Source organism: Chiloscyllium plagiosum, unplaced genomic scaffold (assembly GCF_037043375.1).
Source record: "Chiloscyllium plagiosum isolate Xiang-an unplaced genomic scaffold, Cpla_swu_hap1 HiC_scaffold_35, whole genome shotgun sequence".
Lineage (NCBI taxonomy): Eukaryota > Metazoa > Chordata > Chondrichthyes > Orectolobiformes > Hemiscylliidae > Chiloscyllium > Chiloscyllium plagiosum.
In genome coordinates, this window is record NW_028270173.1 from 17,107,221 (window position 1) to 17,129,411 (window position 22,191).

A 22,191-nucleotide genomic window follows, 5' to 3' on the forward strand; every position below is an offset into this window, starting at 1 on the left:
ACTTCCTTTGTCAGCCAAGGTTGTCTAATCCCTCCCCGGTTAATCTTTCTTTTCTTGGGAATGAACCTCTGTACAGTGTCCTCAATTATACCTACAAACTCCTGCCATTTTTGCTCTACTGTCTTCCCGGTTAGCCTCTGCTTCCAGTCTATTTTAGTCAGTTCCTCTCTCATGCCCTCATAATTACCTTTATTCAATATCCGATTTTGCCTTCTCCCTTTCAAACTCCAGACTGAACTCTACCATATTATGGTCGCTACTTCCTAAGGGTTCCCTTACTTTAAGATCTTTTATAGAGTCTGGTTCATTGCAAAGCACTAGGTCCAGAATAGCCTGCTCTCTTGTGGGCTCCATGACAAGCTGTTCCAAAAAGCCATCCTGTAAGCATTCCATGAATTCCCTTTCTTTAGATCCACTAGCAACATTATTTACCCAGTCCACCTGCATATTGAAGTCTCCCATGATCAATGTAACCTTGCCTTTCTGACATGCCTTCTCTATTTCCCGGTACATGTTGCGTCCCTGGTCCTGACCACTGTTAGGAGGTCTATACACAACTCCAATTATGTTTTTTTTGCCTTTGTGGTTCCTCAATTCCACCCACACAGACTCCACATCATCTGACGCTATGTCATTCAATACCATAGATTTAATTTTGTTCTTAACTAACAAGGCAACTTCCAGTGAGAGAAGTCCCAGCCTATTCAGCCCTGAGGGCATCGCTGGCTGGCCAACATTTATTACCCATTGTTAATTGCTACTTGAAATAACTGGCTGGTTTGGGCCATTTCAGAGGGCAGTTAAGAGTCATCAACCACGTTGTTGTGGGTCTGGGTTGCATGTAGGTCAGACTCGGAATCAATTGGCAGATTCCCTAAAGGGCACTGGAAATCAACAATGCTCACCATGAGGCTGGATCTTAATTCCAGATTTTCACTGATTTCAAATTTCACCATCCACCATGGTGAGATTCGACCCCATGCCCTCAATGACCTGGATCAATGGATAACTAGCCCAGTGACGATACCACTGTGCACCAGTCTTTTCTGCAGAATCCTTTAACTCTTTGCTCCTGTGTGCCTCTCGTTTCAATCACTCCTCCTTTGGCCGCCAGGGGCTTCTGTTGCTTGGGCCCCAGTTCCTTTCTGCCTTGCACTTCTGAAACTACTTTTTCCCTTTCCACCATCCACCACCCCAAACCCAAACCCATCCGTACCCCTTTTCTTCCAAGGCTTCATGCCAGATGTTTGCAATAGTAGCCTCCTGTGAGGTATCTTGGGGCCATGTACAATGTTGAAGGTACTGTATGTTGAGTTGCTGTTTGAGGTGGGGGTTCTTGTATGAGGTTTGCTGGGAGGGGGCAGATGGGGAGGTGAGATCATTTCTTGATGTTACTTGTGTTGAATGCTAACTATTATCTTGTCTGTTCCAGGGATTTGTTGGGTAGCTTCAATGCCAGGGAGGTGGGGATGAGGATTTTTGAAGATTTTACCAAGTCCTGGTACTGGATATTAATGTGAGTTCCCTTTGCATCCATTGATTCACCATGCACACCAGACTTAACTGGGACTGCTAACACACTGCTTCTTTCATCAATAATAATTTCCCTGCTGCTGTCCTTTTTAATTTCATTTCCCACCCAGTTTGTGTACCTTCTCTGAGGTTTCCCTCCATTCCAACTCCAAGCAATGGGACAGTTTTTAACTGTCCAGTTAAGGCAGGCCAGACTCAATGTTTTTAATACTGGCTGCTATGCATGAATGACTTCGTTCTGTGCCTTGACATATAAGGGAATCAAGGATATATGGGGCAACAGGCTGGAGGAGGCAACAATTCAATTAGCCACCACCTCATTGAATGATAGAACAAGGGGCTTCCTACTCTTCCTAAACTGAACTTCCCTCCATTTCCAACTGGGGGACTTCTTGTGTAGTCACATCATGTCATTCTTCTGGTGCTCTGTGGGGTAGCCCTCAGGTCAGAGGCCATCTAGATGGTATGGTCAAGGTCACCACCTTTTATAGTGTGTGCCCTCTCCCAGGATTGTTTCTAATCTGCTATTTGCACAATCCACCAGCTTCCTTTGGCAATCAGTGGACCATCTATCACATTGAGATGTTGATGATTTGCGAGGACTCTAGTCGCTTGGAGTTGGAATGGAGCTGATAACATGGGAATAAGATTATGGATGTATGAACATATGAATTAGGTGCAGATCTTGGCTGATCTATTTGTTGCAAACTCCACATTTCCATCTGTCCCCAACAACCTGATTCCCTTCCCAAGTAAGAAACTATCTACCTCTGCCTTTAAAAATATTGGAACGCTCCATTCCAATATTCCCTGACAGAGTCCCAAAGTTGTACAACCTCCTTTAGAGGAAACATTTCTCCTCATCTTTTGCTAGAGAATCCCTACAGTTTTGGCACAGACCATTTGGCACATTAGGTCCACATCAACCCTCAGAAAGGCATCTACCCATCACTGGTAACCCCTGCACTTCCCATGACTAATCCACTAAGCCTACACATTCCTGTGGGCAATTTGAGTGTGGCTAATTCACCTAACCTGCATATCTGTGGAGGAAAACCAGACAGCCATAGGGAGAATGTGCAAACTCCACAAAGACAGTCACCTCCAGGGTTGGAATTCAACCTAGGTCCCTGGCATTGTGAGGCAGTAGTGCTAACCATTAAGTGTTCCACCCCTGAAGACTTTGATCAGATCTCCCTTTAATTTTCTAAATTCCACAGAAAACTGGTCTAATTTGTATACTTTGTCCTCATAACTTAATCCCAGGTGTCATTTTTGTGAACCTAAATGTGCTCCTCAGAGGCCAGATATCCTTCCTGGGCTGTGGTACACAGACCTGCTCACAGCACTCCAAGTGGAGTCTATTCAAGGTTTTTGTATAACTGCAGTATAACGCCTGGAAATTCTGGAACTCTGATTTCTTTACAAGCCCCCCTTTACTATAATCCACATTACCCCTTCAAAGTAAATTGGTTAAATAGATTTCACAAAACCATGCTGATTCCTTGTTTTTCTACATGTTTCATTACTGTATAACCATCTTAGTGCTTGATTTTAACATCCTCCCAGGACAAGCTAATCAGCCTATGCTTTTCTTTTTTACTGCCTGTTTCCCTTCTTGGATATATTCACTATAGAGATGTACAGCATGTAAACAGACCCCTCAGCCCAACCTGTCCATGCCGACCAGATATCCCAACCCAGTCTAGCCCTACCTGCCAGCACCTGGCCCACGTTCCTCCAGACACTTCCTATTCATATACCCATCCAGATGTACCAGCCTCTACCACTTCCTCTGGCAGCTCATTCCATACACGTACCACCCTCTGTGTGGAAAAAGTTGCCCCTTAGATCTCTTATATCTTTCCCCCCTCACCCGAAACCTGTGCCCTCTAGTTCTGGACTCCCCGACTCCAGGGAAAAAGACTTTGCCTATTTATCCTATCCTTGCCCCCTCATGCCCCTCAGCCTCCATTGCTAGGAAAACAGCTCCAGCCTGTTCAGCCTCTCCCTATAGCTCAGATCCTCCAACCCTGGCAACAGGAATCTTTTCTGAACCCTTTCAAGTTTCACAACATCTTTCCGATAGGAATTTTCAGTGATTTGGGAATCAAGTGAATTGTGGAAAATTAACACCAATGCATCCACTACCTTATTTCCCAACTCTTTAAGTCAGATGAAATTCATCATGACCCAGGGACCAATCAGCCTTCAGGTACATCAGTTTGCTCAGTACCGCATTCCTAATATTGTAACTTCACTAACATTTCTCTCTCCACCAGATCCAGATTTACAGATGTCAATGAAATGTATTTTGTGAAGACAGAAGTGAAATATTTATTCATTTAATCCATTGTTTCCTTTTTTCTATCCTAATAAATTCTACCTATTCTCACTCTGTCGGAGACCAGCACTCCAATTACATTTCTTCCTTTTAATTCTAAAACTCTTACCATCTGTTTTTTTTTTCACATTCCTATCTAGCTCCCTCTGTTATTCTAATTGATTCCTTTCATAGAATCATAGAATCACTACAATGTGGAAGCAGGCCATTCAGCCCAGTTTGTCCATACTGACCCTCCGAAGAGCATCCCACCCCACCACCCTATCCCTGTAAGCCTGCATTTCCAATGGCCGGTCCACCGAGCTTGCACATCTGTGGGAAGAAAGCGGAGCACCTGGAGGAAGCCCCAGCAGATATGGGGGGAATGTGCAAACTCCGCAGGGACGGTTTGCCTGAGGGTGGAATCGAACTGCGCTAACCACTGTGCTACCCAATTAATCATCTGACCATTCTCTTTATATTTGGTTCAAATATCTGATCTGCAATTCCTCTCAAGCAATAGTATGGTTTTTTTCCCCTCCAGTTTGGTGCTTGCTTTTAACTCCTTTAGCAAACCACAAATATTGAGTCCTCCTGTTGGGATTGTCCTTTATAGTAGGAATGCACTTATCTTAAGTATTCCGAAATATCTCCTTCAATGTCCATCACTGCTTCTCGATAGATCTGTCCCTGTGCCTATCCCAGATCACTTCATTTCAGGCAGCTCGGCATTCTGGCCCACAGTGTTGTCTGTTAGAAACCTTTAATAGCTAACATTAGACCCTTGCTTCTCCTGTTCAAACTGTATGTAACTGGTGGTGAAAATTAAGGCTTTTTTTTTCTCTTTCATCCCTCACTGCCTCCCTTGAAAAGTGGCCTGGTAATTGCTATGCTAGTAAGTCTGCTGTTCATGGTACTCTTGAGGTTCCTGGCAGGAATTCTGGTCTGGATCATGATCATTGCCCTGGTTGTTGTCATCGGTTACGGTGAGTATCCCTTTCACTTCATCATTATTCTCTTCCTTCCTTCCTTCATCTCTTCCTTCCTTCATCTCTTCCTTCCTTCATCTCTTCCTTCCTTCATCTCTTCCTTCCTTCATCTCTTCCTTCCTTCATCTCTTCCTTCCTTCATCTCTTCCTTCCTTCATCTCTTCCTTCCTTCATCTCTTTCTCCCTCTCCCCTTCTCCCCCTGCCCCCCCTCCCCCTTCCCCGCCCCCCCTCCCCCTTCCCCGCCCCCCCTCCCCCTTCCCCGCCCCCCCCTCTCCCCCTTCCCCGCCCCTCCCTCTCCCCCTTCCCCGCCCCCCCCTCTCCCCCTTCCCCGCCCCCCCCTCTCCCCCTTCCCCGCCCCCCCCTCTCCCCCTTCCCCGCCCCCCCCCTCCCCCTTCCCCGCCCCCCCCCTCCCCCTTCCCCGCCCCCCCTCTCCCCCTTCCCCGCCCCCCCCTCTCCCCCTTCCCCGCCCCCCCCTCTCCCCCTTCCCCGCCCCTCCCTCTCCCCCTTCCCCGCCCCCCCTCTCCCCCTTCCCCGCCCCCCCCTCTCCCTTCCCCGCCCCCCCCTCCCCCTTCCCCGCCCCCCCCCTCCCCCTTCCCCGCCCCCCCCTCTCCCCCTTCCCCGCCCCCCCCTCTCCCCCTTCCCCGCCCCCCCCTCTCCCCCTTCCCCGCCCCCCCCTCTCCCCCTTCCCCGCCCCCCCCTCTCCCCCTTCCCCGCCCCCCCCTCTCCCCCTTCCCCGCCCCCCCCTCTCCCCCTTCCCCGCCCCCCCCTCCCCCTTCCCCGCCCCCCCCTCCCCCTTCCCCGCCCCCCCTCCCCCTTCCCCGCCCCCCCTCCCCCTTCCCCGCCCCCCCTCCCCCTTCCCCGCCCCCCCTCCCCCTTCCCCGCCCCCCCCTCCCCCTTCCCCGCCCCCCCTCCCCCTTCCCCGCCCCCCCTCCCCCTTCCCCGCCCCCCCTCCCCCTTCCCCGCCCCCCCTCCCCCTTCCCCGCCCCCCCTCCCCCTTCCCCGCCCCCCTCCCCCTTCCCCGCCCCCCTCCCCCTTCCCCGCCCCCCTCCCCCTTCCCCGCCCCCTCTCCCCCGCCCCCGCCCCCCCCTCTCCCCCGCCCCCCCCTCTCCCCCTTCCCCGCCCCCCCCTTCTCCCCTCTCCCCCGCCCCCCCCTCTCCCCCTTCCCCGCCCCCCCCCTTCTCCCCCTTCCCCGCCCCCCCCTTCTCCCCCTTCCCCGCCCCCCCCCTTCTCCCCCTTCCCCGCCCCCCCCTTCTCCCCCTTCCCCGCACCCCCCTTCTCCCCCTTCCCCGCACCCCCCTTCTCCCCCTTCCCCGCACCCCCCTCCCCTTCTCCCCCTTCCCCGCACCCCCCTCCCCTTCTCCCCCTTCCCCGCACCCCCCTCCCCTTCTCCCCCTTCCCCGCACCCCCCTTCTCCCCCTTCCCCGCACCCCCCTTCTCCCCCTTCCCCGCACCCCCCTTCTCCCCCTTCCCCGCACCCCCCTTCTCCCCCTTCCCCGCACCCCCCTTCTCCCCCTTCCCCGCACCCCCCTTCTCCCCCTTCCCCGCACCCCCCTTCTCCCCCTTCCCCGCACCCCCCTTCTCCCCCTTCCCCGCACCCCCCTTCTCCCCCTTCCCCGCACCCCCCTTCTCCCCCTTCCCCGCCCCCCCTTCTCCCCCTTCCCCGCCCCCCCTTCTCCCCCTTCCCCGCCCCCCCCTCTCCCCCTTCCCCGCCCCCCCTCTCCCCCTTCCCCGCCCCCCCTCTCCCCCTTCCCCGCCCCCCCTCTCCCCCTTCCCCGCCCCCCCTCTCCCCCTTCCCCGCCCCCCCTCTCCCCCTTCCCCGCCCCCCCTCTCCCCCTTCCCCGCCCCCCCCTCTCCCCCTTCCCCGCCCCCCCCTCTCCCCCTTCCCCGCCCCCCCCTCTCCCCCTTCCCCGCCCCCCCCTCTCCCCCTTCCCCGCCCCCCCCCTCTCCCCCTTCCCCGCCCCCCCCTCTCCCCCTTCCCCGCCCCCCCCTCTCCCCCTTCCCCGCCCCCCCCTCTCCCCCTTCCCCGCCCCCTCCCTCTTCCCCCCCCCCCCCCCTCCCTCTTCCCCCCCCCTCTCCCTCTCCCCCTTCCCCCCCCCCTCCCTCTTCCCCCCCCCTCCCTCTTCCCCCCCCTCCCTCTTCCCCCCCCTCCCTCTTCCCCCCCCTCCCTCTTCCCCCCCCCTCCCTCTTCCCCCCCCCCCTCTCCCTCTTCCCCCCCCCCCCTCCCCCTTCCCCTCCCCCTCTCCCCCTTCCCCTCCCCCTCTCCCCCTTCCCCTCCCCCTCTCCCCCTTCCCCTCCCCCTCTCCCCCTTCCCCTCCCCCTCTCCCCCTCTCCCCCTTCCCCCCCCGCCTCCCCCTTCCCCCGCCTCCCCCTTCCCCCGCCTCCCCCTTCCCCCGCCTCCCCCTTCCCCCGCCTCCCCCTTCCCCCAGAACATCAGAGGCTGAGGGGTAACCTTACAGAAGTTTATAAAATCATGAGGGTTATGGATAGGATAAATAGACAAGGTCTCTTCCCTGGGGTGGGGGGTCTCCAGAACTAGATGGCATAGGTTTAGGGTGAAAGGGAAAAGATATAAAAGAGACCTAAAGGGCAACGTTTTCACAAAAAGAGTGGGTACGTGTATGGAATGAGCTGCCAGAGGAAGTGGTGGAGGCTGGTACAATTGCAACATTGAAAAGGCATTTGGATGGGTATATGAATAGGAAGGGTTTGGAGGGATATGGGCCGGGTGCTGGCAGGTGGGACTAGATTGGGTTGGGATATCTGGTCAGCATGGATGGGTTGGGCCAAAGGGTTTGTTTCTGTGCTGTACAAACCCTATGACTGCACCACCACCTCCTGTTGCACCTCTAGAAGCTGCCTTCTCAATGTTTCACAGGAGGAGATTCCAGCCAATGCTGCTGGAAATCCGTCAACAACAGGGGCCCTTTCAACAACCAGTGGTCATGGGGATAATGGAAGGAGCTCAGGAGAGAGGCAGAGGCACGTGAAGAAAATTGAACAATTCCTTTTCTTGCATTGGTCTGTTCTTCAGGTGTGAGTGATCCAGATCAGGTCATGTCCATCTCTATCTGTCCAGAGGCTGCAAACATTGTCAGTTCAGAGTAATTTCTCTCTAAGGGAATTAACAGAGTGGTTCAGTTTTCGATCAATCGTTCTGCTCCAAAAGTCACTTTTGAAGTCCACATCAGTTGTGTGGTCTGCTTTCAGCAGCATAGGCTGATTTTGGGAATCCTTCGTTCATTAAAATGCTTAGAAACCTTCTACACTTGCCCTGGTCTCAATTTTGCTGTAATCAATGGCTGCTTTCAATACTTTGTGTCATCTCATTTCAGGGATCTGGCACAGCTACTGGGAGTATGATAGTCTCAACAAGCAAGGGGCGACCATCGCGTCTATCGGATTCACCACAGATATCCGGGTCTACGGACAAGTTAAGGAGACCTGGCTGGCTGTATGTGAGTATTTCTGGAAAGCTACAGAAAAGTGTGCATCACTCACAGGCACAAAATCGCCTCCCTGCTGCAAGAGGGTAATCTCCCAGATTCTGCCCTGACGAAGAGGTGGGAAAAGGGCTGACTCTCAATTTCATGCTCTTCATTAGAGTAACCCTGTGAAGGGTCTCCAGTGAAAATCTCACAGTTGCAGGACAGTGCGGAAGGAGGCTGTTCAGCCTATCATGTCTGCTTTGCCTCTTCAACTGGCCCGCTGCTCTTTCCCTCTGTCTTCTCCCCATGAGTAAGCACATTCTTCCTTTTTTGGATAATAATCCCATTCCACAGAATCCCTACAATGTGGAAACAGGCCTTTCGGCCCAACAAGTCCACAACAGCACTCTGAAGAGTATCCCACCCAGACCCATCCCCCTACCCTATCAGCCTGCATTTCCCATGGCTAATGCACCTAACTGACACGTTCCTAAACACTATATGGGTGATTTGGCATGGCCAATACACCCAACTTGCACATCGTTGGACATTCCCTCTTGAATGCCTCAATTAAAACCGCATCCAATGCACTCTCTGCCAGTGCTCAGTGGATCCTAACTACTTGCTGCATGGAAAGGTTTTTTCTTATTTGCTATTGTTTCTTTTTGCGGGTTACTTTGTGTGCCCCCATGGTTCTTGGTCCTTACCACAAAGGGAACACTTTTTCTCCCTATCTCCCCTGCCTGGACCCTTTGAGATTCTTGACCACCTATATCAGAACTCCTCTTGGCCCTCCCTTCTCCAAGGAATGGGGTCCTGGCTTTTCCAATCGACCCTGTGTTACTCACCTGTGAGCCACTTCTGCAAATCTTTTCTGTGATCTCGCTAATGCTGTCGCGTCCCTGACCGTGTTGTGTGGGTCGCCTCATGGTTAGTGACAGGGAGAGGAAGTTAGGTCTGAGAGTGTACAATATTCCTGTTTTGCAGTGATCATCCTGGCTGTCCTGGAGGTTATCATCCTGCTGCTCCTGATCTTCCTGCGGAAGAGAATCCTTATTGCAATCGCGCTCATCAAAGAGGCCAGCAAGTAGGTAGAGCGTTTGCAACCTGTGCCCAGCCATTTGCAATGTGTGCCTGGCATGGCAAATCACCAACTTGGGGAAGAGTGTCCTCTCTCACCCCGGTACTGAGTGATGTGTGTCACTGTGCAGTTCCCAATGCCACCCTGTCAGCGTGGGCTGAATGAGCCTAGAAGGCAAACAGGGCACCCATCGCTGTTCCCAAGACCCTCGTCAGCCTCGATTGGCTTTCAAACCCACTTCTTAATCCAGGAGAAAGTGAGGACTGCAGATGCTGGAGATCAGTGCTGAAAGATGTGTTGCTGGAAAAGCGCAGCAGGTCAGGCAGCATCCAAGCAGCAGGAGAATCGACGTTTTGGGCATAAGCCCTCCTTCAGGAATAATCCTGAAGGAGGGCTTATGCCCAAATCGTTGATTCTCCTGCTGCTTGGATGCTGCCTGACCTGCTGCGCTTTTCCAGCAACACATTTTTCACTACTTCTTAATCCTCCAAGGTATGGGTGACGTACTCCTCCAGACTTAGCAAGGCATGGCTTAGGAACGCCCGTAGGCCATTCAGCCCCTTGAACCTTCTCCACCTTTAAAAAGCCAATTTCACCTTGACTTCACATTTCTGTCTGCCCCTGGGAGCATCTCACCTACTCCTGGGGATCTGTCTATCTCGGTCTTAAAATATAATCAGACTTTTGTTTTTTTTTCCAGGGGTAAGAGAGTTCCAAAGACTCTTGATCCTTTGAGGAAAATAAATGCTTCCTCCCCTCTGTTGTTGAATGGGGGTACCCTTTACTTTTAAACACTGCACGTACTTTGAGATGCTCCCACAAAAGGAAGCATTTTCATACATCTCCCCTATCAAGACCCCTACAAGTCCAACCTGCTCACCTCCAGCACACAATTGTGCTGGTGTGGTTTTTGAAAGGACTCACTCAGTCCTTTGTCGAGGAAGAGGTCACTTAAGCTAAACTGAGTTGAGGTGATTTTCTATTAACGAATGAGTCAGGGGTTACTGATGGGGCAGGTAGAAACGCCAGGTCAAGGCTACAGTCCGATTGGCCTGATTTCAATTCGGTTCGCTCTACGTGATGTCATGCAACAGTTGGAGGCACTGGATACAGTGAAGGCTACAGGCCCTGATAACATTCCAGCAATAGTACTGAAGACTTATGCTCCGGAACTTGCCGCACCCCTGACCAAGCTCTACCCAGTGCAGCTACAACACTGGCATCTACCCAACAATATGGAAAACTGCCCAGGTTTGTTCTGTACGCACAGTAGGACGAATCCAACCCGGTTGATTACTGCCCCATCAGTCCACTCTCTCTATCATCAGCAAAGTGATGGGAGGTGTCCCCCAACAGTGCTATCGAATAGCACCTGCCCAGCAGTGACTGGCTCAGTCACACCCAGTTTGGGTTCTGCCAGGACCACTCAACTCCTGCTGCGTTTCCTATTTGACGCGTGACCATTCGGCCCATCTAGCCTGCTCTGTCATTCTGTAAGATCATGGTGCTCTGATTACTCAACATTGCTGCCTACCTCTTCTTGACAGAGTCTCACCCCTTGCTTATCAAGAATCTGTCCACTTCTACCCTTTTTAAAAAAAGGACGTGGCTTCCATGGCCTTTTGAGGAAGAGATTGAATGTGATATCTATCTTAAATGGTGCTTATACATGGATAGTTAAGACTAATTTATGTTCTTTACAAATGAGTGCCAGTACCAATAATGATGTATGGAAAACTTATTTATTTCTCTCTTATTCAACAGGGCGATTGGTCATATCATGTCATCACTACTTTATCCCTTAGTCACCTTTGTTCTACTGCTGATTTGTGTGGCTTACTGGGGATTGACTGCTCTGTATCCTTGCACTGCTTGGTCTGTCCCACCACTGCAGACTTGGGATTACGCTGGCCTGAACTTACAATAGAAATGTCTCCATTATCTCATGTCGTGTGTTGTAAGGGGGAGTGACTTGACTGCCTTCATTCCCCATACCCAACAACAACTTGCATTTCTAAAGCACCTCTAACAGAGATCTCCCAAGGCAATGTGCAGGAGGGGATTGCAGAACAAACAGCAATGCAGCTGAGCCACATAAGGAATCTTTAGGTTGGGTGTCCAAAAGCCGAGTCAAAAAAAGGTAGATTTTTGAGGAGTGTCATAAAGGAGGGTGGAAAAACAAAGCAATGTAGGGAGTGAACTCTGTAACTCAGGCCTCAAACCAGTGAGACCACGACTACCAGCAATGGACCAGTTCCAATCGGCCACATTCCGGAGAGGACAGAATTGAAGGTGCACAGATAGCCAGGGGAAGGAGTAGAGAGTCGGGCAACGTATCTGAGCTGGCAGGAGTAGGGAAGAGGTCAGGACCACACCTTCAGGGTTAAAAAGTAACACTGAGACTGAGGCCAGAGATGGGCACTGTCGCCAAGGAAAGGGATGGAAGTGATTTGCGTAGGCAGTGGAGTTTGGATCAAGAGCTACAGTGTCAGTTTCCCAAAGCAGGGGACGTTTCATTGATCCAGTGTGGGATGGATGGTCAGATAGATTAGCCACAGTGGAGGATTCGAGAGACTGGTGGTGCTGAGGTAGAGCTGAATGTTGCTAGCATATTCAATGCAACCAAATGTGGCAGAGGTGGCTCAGTGGTTAGCACTGCTGCCCCACAGCGCCAAGGACCTGGATTCGATTCTAGCCTCCGGTAACTATCTGCGTGGAATTTACACATTGTTGCCATGTCTGTGTTGGTTTCCTCCAGGTGTTCTGGTTTCCTCCCACAGTCTGAAGATGTGCAGATTAGTTGAGTTGGCTATGCTAAATTGCCTGTAGGTTAGGAGCAGTAGTTAGTGGTAAATGTAGAGCAATAGGGTAGGAGAATGTGTCACTCTTCGGAGGGCTGGTGTGGACTTGTTGGACCAAATGGCTTTATTCCACACTGTAAAAGACCACTGTGGGGTTAGAATCTGAACGCTGCCTTTCAATTCAAGGGTTGACTTGGGATTCCTCTTTTTATTTTTTAAATGGTCTTTGTTTCCAAAAGCTACTTTTCCAGCCACTGCCTGTTTCTTTAACGTTTGATGCCATGCAGATATCTGGCCACATCCGGGCAGCCACTGTATCGGGTGGTGAACTTGGGCCAGTCAACTCCCAGCTGCGATGCCATCCCTGGCAATGAAACCTGTGACCCCTTGGTAAGTAGATCTGTCAGAAATATCGGGAGCAATCTGGTGCCCTCTGCCCCTTTGCCCTGAACATGCTGTGTGGAGGTAATGGTGAGGAAGAAGGTTTCAATGCTGACCTCACTATCTTCCAGCCTCTGTCCAATTAATCCCCAGATGAGAAGTCTCTTGAATACGATTGCCACTAACTCCAATGTGGCATCCATCAACATCAGACATTCCCAAACCTCCGAATCCAAGGGGGCTCCAATTTCAGAGGATTGTTGGACTGAAGGAGGTTGGGGTCAGTTGGATGTAAGGCCCACTGTCTGGAGCTGTTAATAACCAGACCCAGGAGTATTCATGTTTGCAAACTATATTTTTAAAGTTGTTAACCACGTATCCATTTTTTCTCATAGCACAGGTTCAGCACCAGTAGACAGGAAGTAAATTATTCCCTTTTTTTTTTTACTTTTCACATAATTACTTTAGAAAATAATTTAACTTCACAAGGCCCCCATTGCCCTACATCCCAGACGAAATCAGACACCTGCCGAACCAGAAAGTGTCCTCAAAGGCACAGCTTAGATTCATACAACATGGAAACAGACCAACTCCTCCACGCCATCTACCATCTACGTTTCCCAAACTAATCTAGTCCCACTTGCCTGTGTTTGACCCATAAACCTCTAAACCTTTCCTACTCATGTACCTATCCAAATGTCTTTTAAATGTTGTAATTATACCTGCATCTACCACTTCCTCTTGCAGTTCATTCCACACATGAACCAATCTCGTTTTAAAAAAAAAGTTGTCCCTCAAATCCCTTTTAAATCTTTCTCCTCTCACCTTTAAAAAATGTGCCCTGTACGTTGAACTCACCCAGCCTAGGGAAAAGACCTTTGCTATTCACTTTATCTATGCCCCTCATGATTTTAATAAACCTCCATAGAATAGAATATCCTTTATTGTCATGTGTATGCAAGTATCGAAGTACAGGAACACAGTGAAATGTTTATAAGGTCAGTTGCTTCAACTCTGTTATTGTCTCACACTTTACATACTTAATTCACTCTACTTCATTCATGTATCTGAAAACGTTGACTACAATTGAAACGTAAACCGATCCATTCTCTCTGGGCGTTTACCGTAAATAACAGTTCATTGAACAAAAAAGAACTGCAAACTCTGGATATCAGAAACAAAAGAGTTGAAATTGCTGGGGAAAATCAGCAGGTCTGACAGCATCTGGTGTGAAACTTGATGTTGTGAAACTTGAAAGGCTTCAGAAAAGATTTACAAGGATGTTGCTAGGGTTGGAGGATTTGAGCTACAGGGAGAGGTTGAATAGGCTGGAGCTATTTTCCCTGGAACGTCAGAGGCTGAGGGGTAACCGTACAGAGGTTTATAAAATCATGAGGGGCATGGATAGGATAAATAGACAAGGTCTTTTCCCTGGGGTGGGGGAGAATAGAATTAGAGGGCATAGGTTTAGGGTGAGAGAGGAAAGATATAAAAAAGATCTAAGGAGCAATTTCTTCTTGCATGAGGAGGTGCATGTATGGAATGAGCTGCCAGGAAAAGTGGTGGAGGCTGGTACAATTACAACATTTAAAAAGCGTGTGGATGGTTACAGGGATTGGAAGGATTTAGAGGGATATGAGTTGGGTGCTGGCAAATGGGACTAGATTAGGTTGGGATATCTAGTCAGCATGGATGAGTTGGACCGAATGGTCTGTTCTGTGCTGTTCATCTCTCTGACTCGAGAACTCCCTGTGGAGAGAAAGCAGTGTTGATGTTTCAGTCTAGGGCCCTTCTTCAGAACTGTATTTGAGTCTGAATTTCTGTTTTCATTTCCAAATTCATTGCCGCTTAAACTGGCATTCCAACCAGGAACCAACAGCTCGCACTTCCCCAATGTGGGAATGTCCCCTTCTCCAATGTGATTCTTCATTGCCATCCGAGGATGAGCAAAGTAGATTAGACTAACGGATTCCGAGCCCCGACTTGAACCTTTTTAAGAACAGAATGTATCCCCAGGACTTTGTTCCTGTGGTAAATTATTTATCATTGTACTTTTAACCCTGTAATTGGCTGTTCTCTGCCTTCCATCCAAAATGCATCATTTCACATTTGCCAGTGCTTGCATTACTGCTGCGAGAACACACAATCAAATTACAAAATTACAGAATTACAGTAAATCCAAAATTAAAAAAAAACACAAAGGGCGGGAAAACTCTTGTTTCTGATGCGATATCATCCCTGCCTGAAACTTTAACTTCCCCTCCACAAATATATACTCTGACTTGCTGAGTATTTCCAGCAATATCTCTGTTCATTTTTTTTTTGTTTGAAGTTAGTCTGCCCATCTCATCAGACTGCCTTGAAACCACCTCAAACCTCCCTGGTCTTTTTCACTATTTCACGTTTCCTGTCTGCCTTGAGGGTTGATGTTCCAACCCCGTGGGCCTAAATCAGGGTCTTCTGCAGATTATCAGAAGGAGTGGTGAGACTGGCCTGAGAGACTAGGGGATGTGGAAATGGTCCTCGTGAATTGCAACTGTTTCTTCCTTCTGCAGTCCTTCAACGCCTCCAAGTACAACTGTGAGGGGGTGAAGTGTGCCTTCTACAAGTACAACGACGAGGGAATCTTACAGCGGAACCTCTTCAACCTCCAGATCTACAACATCGTTGGCTTCTTATGGTGCATGAACTTTGTCCTCGCACTGGGCCAGTGCACCCTGGCCGGGGCTTTTGCCTCCTATTACTGGGCCTTCAAGAAACCAGCGGACATTCCCTATTTTGCAGTCTCTAGTTCCTTCATGCGCTCCCTCAGGTAAGCGTTCCACTCCACCACTGGAATGGAGTTCCTTCAGAATTTAAGGGGTCAGGACACCTGTCTGTCTGTCTTTTATTTCAAGATTCATTTGAACACATGTGGCAATAATACATACGATGTGGGGGAAATATACGAACTTGTCCATGTCAGCAGGTAGAGTAGTAAGGGAGAAAAGTAAATGGAGTTTCTTACTCATTCTTGGGATGTGGGCATCGCTGGTTCGGCCTGCATTTAGTGCCTATCCCTAATTATACCACTTGTTCCCCTGCTGAGGACAGTTAAGAGTCACATATAGATTAGATTAGATTACTTACAGCGTGGAAACAGGCCCTTCTGCCCAACAAGTCCACACTGACCCACCCTACAGGCAATTTAACATACCTCGCCTGCACATTTTTGTGACTGTGGGAGGAAACCCACACAGAGACTGGGAGAATGTGCAAACTCCACGCAGATAGTTGCCTGAGGCGGGAATTGAACCCGGGTCTCTGGCGCTATTAGGCAGCAGTGCTAACTATTGTGCCACCATGCCACCTCACATCAGGTAAGTTTCCTTGTCTAAAGAACTTCAGTGAACCAGATAGGCTGTTCCTGACAACCAACAATGGATCCATGGTCATCCTTAGACTCTTCCTTCTGGATTTTTATTGAATTCAAATTCAGCTGTCTGCTGAAACTGGTTTCGAACCCAGTTCCCCAGAGCATTACCTGGTTCTCTGGAGTAAAGTCTCTAGTGATGATACCACGAGGCCACCACCTGCCCTCTAATTTCTCCCCAGATCCCCCTGACTGCAGAATGCTGCAGTGCTGTATAGGGAAAAGTTTGGTGTCCTGGTGCATTAATTGTTACATGTTGGTATGCAGGTCTAGCAAGTAATGTGAAGATACTAGTGTTTTAGTGTTTTTTGTGTAGGTTGAGACAGAGATTCTGAGCAATCAGTTCCAAGCCAATAAAGTAAACAACTTGTGAGGCCTTGGGGATTTTTTTTTTAAAGTTGGAACAGTAGAATCAGTGTGAATGGGTGGGGTCAAGCTCCCACAGAACCAGGATCTTAGGTTAACTTTCAGTAGTTTATGGGGTTTGGAAGCTGCTATATATCTCTCCCTGCTATAGCAAAACACTTGAGTTCTGAGTTTTCTCTTTTTTTTCCCTCTCCTGGACTGGAAAAATATTGCATGTGAGATAACCTATTTCACTGAATTTGCCTTTGCCAAGGGTGTAGTTATGGGATGTTACTATCTTGGAACAGCTCTAATATATGTTACTTATTTATTTTTCATATTTATTATTTTATATATATTTTTATTTTATATATACTATGTGTGTTTTGTTTCAAGCCCAGTAGTTTGACAAATTGAATTGCATCAGGTACACAACTCCTTACACTTTCCTTTTAAAATAGAAACAGTCAGGGTCTAGGCTTTCCTCTTGAGGGGGTTTGGTCTGGTCCATAACATTAGTTAGAAATCCAAAAGAAAAGTTGGTGATTATTCCAAGGAGTTTGGAGTAACAAAGTGGGAAGGTTTGTTGCAATTGTACAGACCAGGGTGAGACTGCTCCGAGACTCCAGAATCCAGCTTTGGTCTCCTTGGAAGCATGGAGGCAGTGACCCAGACTGTTAATCCAGAGACCAGGGTAATACTCTGCGGACCTGGGTTTAAATCCCACCATGGCAGATTGGTTATTGAATTGAAATTCCCCAAACTGGAAATCAGAGTCAAATGTCAACCAGGAAACTTTGTTTGGGGAAAAAACCCACCTGGCTGACTAATGTCCTTACCTGATCTGGCTGACATGTCACTCCAATGCAGTTGAGTCTTAACTGCCCACTGGGCAATTAGGGATGGACAATAAGTGCTGACCTAACCAGTGAATCCCACAATTCAATAAACAAAGTTCAAAGAATGTAGGCTCGGCCAATTCCTGGGATCAAGGGATTACACTAAACTGACTGGAGTCAGTAAGACTGAGCTAAGGATGAACTTCTAATGAATTGCTAATCCTTCCAATTCTTTACCCCCCCACCCCGAGTGAAGTGGAGGCCGAGGTCTTTGAATATATTCAAGACTGATTTAGATTTCTGATCTCCCTGGCAGGTCAAAGATTAGGAGGGCAAGGAGCATCAAGGTGGAGTCCAGGTCATGATGAGATCAGCCATGGTCTGACTAAATAATGATGGAGGCTCAAAGTGCTGCTATTTGCCCACCTCATGGGTCTTCCTGCCTGACATCCACACCCAGTGGGGAGATGATGACATAGTATGCTACTAATCCAGAATCCAGGCTAATGTGCTGGGGAACATGGGTCTGAATCGCACCATGGGCCAGATGGCAAAATTTGAATTAGCTAAAAGAGCTAGTCTAATGGTGATCCGGTAATCATGATTGACTGTTGTGAAAAGAAACTATCTGGTTCGCGTGCATCCTTTGGGAAGGATGTTTTCTGGTATGGCCTACATGTGACTCCAGACCAATTCTGGCTGAGCCATCAACATCCACATCCATGTACAGATTTTTAAAAAACCACTGCAGGACCCACAGAATACCAAACCGATATCGCAGATGTTCTTTCTCCTGTTGGTTTCACCTGATTTCCCAGCTAGAAACTCTGAGACAGACACCTCAGTGTCCACATGGTTTCCCAAGATGCCTGGGTCCTATCCCATGTGTCTCACTGGAACGTCAAGTGAGTGAGATGTTGAGAGGGTTGGCATCATATGTATACTGGGATGGAGATGATTCCTGCATGCATGCTGTAAGTTAACATGGTTTGATGAGATTGACTGCTTGCTTATCTCTAGGTATCACACTGGCTCTCTGGCCTTTGGAGCACTGATCCTAACCATTGTCCAGCTCATAAGAATTATCCTGGAATACTTGGATCACAAGCTGAAACGTAAGAGCCTTGAATTCCAACACTTTGTTTATTTTTCTGTCATTGCACTTTGAGAGATGTAATATGGCTGTGTGTATGGGTGTAAGGGAGAAAGCAGGGATTGACATGAGTCATCCTTCCCTCACTGAACTTCTATCAGGGCAATGAAATTTGCTGTGCTTGAGATTACGATCGTTTGAGATCTCCTGCAGTCAGCTGGAACTATTGCCTCAGCAGAACATTGCAATGTGTTATGGGGTTATTGTGGCCCAGTGGTCGTGTTCCTATCTTTTTTGAGCAAAGTGGTCAATGTACAAGACCCAACTGCTTCAGAGGTGTGTTGTAAATCTCTAAATAGGTTGATTAACAATATTTGTAATGTCCTGTGGATCAGTCTCTGTGGTGCAGTTGGCCAGTGCGTTGAAGGGTTAATCAAAAGGTTGCTGATTCAAGACCATCTAGGGATGAAGCTTTTGTTGTTTTACGAGGCGGTCGTGGCGCACTGCCCATACCTCTGGGGCAGGAAGCCCAGGTTGAAGACCGACCTGCTCCACAGGTGTGCAACAATATCTTTGAACAGGTTGATTAAAAATATCTATAGCATCTTGCAGAATTTATGGGAATCACTATTTTCGATTCACGGTAGAATCAGGTGAATTGTGGGTCTTGTGGTGCAGTGTTAACATTCCTACCTCTGACCCAGAAAATTCAGGTTCAAGTCCTGCCTATCCTGAAGGTGTGTCCTAACATGCCCCATTAACTGGGCTGGAGTAAAATAATAATTTTTATAAATCTGGGTGTCTGCTTTATTTTGGCGTGGCCTTGGATCAAATTAAAGATTTAATAGGATCATAGGACTATGTTAACTGAAAAGCAAAGGCTGAGAATGGATTTGTTAGAGATTTTCTTTTAACTAAAATAAGGTTTCTTCATTTTCACTTGTCAATTATCTTAACTTTGTATCTTCTGGAACACCTCTTCCTCTCAGTGGAAACAACAGGCTTTTACTTGTTTTGTGATCCTGAAAACAATTTCTGATTTCCAACAGTTTGTGGCTTTCCCAATATCTCATTGCTGCTCCTTTCTTTCCCACAGATTACCATAATCCCTTTACCAAATTCCTGTTGTGTTGTCTTAAGTGTTGCTTCTGGTGTCTGGAGAAATTTATCAAGTTCATAAATCGTAACGCCTACATCATGGTGAGTAAGGAGTTTGCCGTAATAGTAAATAACCTCACGTTACTGAATAGTTCCTAGGTGATTCATCACCTTTTTGTCTCTGCCTCATTATAGATCGCTGTCTACGGTAAGAATTTCTGTGTGTCAGCCAAAAATGCATTCAAGCTCTTGATGAGGAATGTGGTCAGGTAGGTGTATGTTGCTGAAATCTCTGAAATCAAACTCGGTGTTGTCTTTTTGCATCTGGGGGCGAGAGTAGAGGTGGAGGGTTGTTGCAGTTGTGAGGAAATCAACTCTTCAATCTTATGCTCCATGGCATAGTCCAGGACCCGTGTTCTCTGCCTGTGTGTGTCTCTCTGTCTCTCTCTCTCTCTGTCTCTCTCTCTCTCTCTGCCCCTCTGGTGCAATCTTGTACTCTCTCACTGTTTTCAATGATTTGATTCTCTTGATGAATACTCATTGGAAAATGTCATATGCCTCCTACCCAGCATTGATTGGATTGCGAAATGTAAGGAGAAAGCTGCTGTCTGGGGCTTCTCCTTTGATCGTAGTGAGTAAGATTTCTGGTGGCAGAAAAGTGGGCTAAACAAGCATCAAGGTGTATCTTAGCTGCTGGTGAGAGAGGCTCTTCCCCGGTGATCCTTCCTTCATGTCAGAACTCTCAAACCCTTCCACAGGGCTGCCTGTTCTTCCACAAAGTAGGTCAACAAAAAGATGCAGTGGTTTTTGTTGAGGTTGGTCACCTGTAACTCCATGATGCAGATCCTTGGAGCAGTTCTCTGGGGTACTCACTGAGATAACTACAGACTGCAGCTGCAGGTCCACCAACCCCTTGAAAGTCACTTTTCAGCCTCCTGAAACCTACTCCCCTTCCAGTGTACAATGATTTTGATGACCAATGTTGGAGCCTGGCACATTCCATGGGCAAGGACTATGTGCTGATGGAAGTATTAGGCTTGGGGCAGTTGCTTCAGGGCACAAGGGGCAAATATCAATTCTATGATAGTTTCCAGCTTCTCGGGTACTGAGAGAAAAGGCTGACAACCTCGGAAAATGTTTTACACAAACTGGAAATATATATTGTATATATTTGTAATGTAAGTAGAGTGAGGGAGTTCATGTACTGTGTTGAATGAAACTGGTCTATATTTCACTTTATGCAATGTTCAGTTTGATATGCCAAGTAATGTACTTTTAACATGTTTAAAAAAAGTCATATTTTGGGAGTGGGGGGAGTGGTGAAGAAGCAGAATCCACAGGAGGCAGTGAGAGATTTCCTTTCATCAAAACTGCATTGCTGTGCATTCGAGCATGCTGTCCGAAAGAATGAATGAATGAATGACTGACAGACGCACACACATGCAATAATGACTCTTAAAGGGAATCTGATATTAAATGAACTGTAAATGCGCGACTCTCCATCCTCCCCTGACCATCCAACCCCACCCTCTCCCAGTGTCCTGAGTCTTCAGACCCTGTGGGGCAGTAGGCTCTGAGCCACCTGGGGAGAATGGGATGGTGTTGGGAGAGGGAGAGTGGAAACAGTGCTTGCATCCTGGAGAGAATGGGTGCCTTGTGTTTTTGAGAGGGGTGGGTTTGGAGTGTCAAAATTCTGATCTACATTGTTACCTTGGCAACCATTCACCATGCACCTGTTTTCCTTTTCCTTCATCCCATCAGGGTGGTGGTGCTGGACAAGATCACAGACCTGCTGCTGCTTTTTGGGAAGCTCCTTGTTGTTGGTGGTGTAGGTGAGTTCACTGACAGTGTGCTGCGTTGAGCAGATAAAGAAAATCCCTCTTCTAATCTGCTGTGTGCACGATCTTAGAAACCCTGCTTTAAGTTTTAGTTTTGCTTAATGAGAGGTTAATGATTTCACCGGCTGTTGGAAGCTTTGCACGGAGAGTAGAGAAACTATTCCTGCAGGTTGGAGAGTTTAGGACCGAGAGAGAAGTTTGGAGGTAGACTCTTTGGGAGAGATGTTCAGAAGATCATTGTAAGGGTGGCACAGTAGTCAGCACTGCTGCTTCACTGCATCAGGGACCTGGGTTCAATTCCAGCCTCTGGCTACTGTCTGTGTGGAGTTTTTTATGTTCTCCCTGTGTCTGTATGGGTTTCCTCCCATGGTCGAAAGATGTGTAGGTTAGGTGGATTGGCTGTGCTAAATTGTCCATAGTGTCCAGGGATGTGCAGGTCAGGTGCATTAGCCAGGGGAAATGCAAGGTTACAGATTTAGGATAGGGGGTTGCGTCAGGGGAGTGGGGGATGCTTGTCGGAGGGTCGGTGTGGACTTGATGGGCCAAATGGCCTGCTTCCACACTCTAAGATTCTATGATTCTTCACACAGTGGCAATAGTACATGGAACTCTTCAATTTAGCCTGTACTGTTCGAATCAAACCAGACATTGGTCGACCGTTGCAAGGCAGGCACCATGAAGGAATATGGAGCTGGAGTGGGCACAATGATGTGAGTGGGACGGGACTGGTTGCTTTAACATGGCATGAGGCCACCTACCTGCAATGTGGACATTCTCCAGTGGATGGCGTTTCACCCTCGTTCCCACCCCCACCCCCTCACCCCCACCCCCTCACCCCCACCCCCTCACCCCCACCCCCTCACCCCCACCCCCTCACCCCCACCCCCTCACCCCCACCCCCTCACCCCCACCCCCTCACATATCTCTCTCTCTCTCTCTCTCTCTCTCTCTCTCTCTCATTGGCTGCTGACTCTCATTGACCAGGTGAAGGCCACGGAGGAATCTGTAACGGGTGTTCGAATAACACCTCAA

At 48.8% G+C, this 22,191-nt stretch overlaps 1 protein-coding gene across 2 annotated transcripts in view; it reads left to right on the forward strand.

Annotated features, from left to right (window-relative positions):
- Positions 1 to 22,191, forward strand: part of slc44a4 (solute carrier family 44 member 4) — a 93,121-nt gene that overhangs the window by 65,382 nt on the left and 5,548 nt on the right. For both annotated transcript variants that reach the window (XM_043678174.2, XM_043678175.2), the window contains exons 9-19: positions 1,433 to 1,516; positions 4,730 to 4,842; positions 8,179 to 8,301; positions 9,259 to 9,358; positions 11,117 to 11,209; positions 12,441 to 12,543; positions 15,090 to 15,346; positions 18,151 to 18,245; positions 19,320 to 19,423; positions 19,517 to 19,590; positions 21,083 to 21,153. In XM_043678174.2, coding sequence (XP_043534109.1) covers positions 1,433 to 1,516; positions 4,730 to 4,842; positions 8,179 to 8,301; positions 9,259 to 9,358; positions 11,117 to 11,209; positions 12,441 to 12,543; positions 15,090 to 15,346; positions 18,151 to 18,245; positions 19,320 to 19,423; positions 19,517 to 19,590; positions 21,083 to 21,153 — 1,217 coding nt within the window. The remainder of the gene's footprint in view (positions 1 to 1,432; positions 1,517 to 4,729; positions 4,843 to 8,178; positions 8,302 to 9,258; positions 9,359 to 11,116; positions 11,210 to 12,440; positions 12,544 to 15,089; positions 15,347 to 18,150; positions 18,246 to 19,319; positions 19,424 to 19,516; positions 19,591 to 21,082; positions 21,154 to 22,191) is intronic.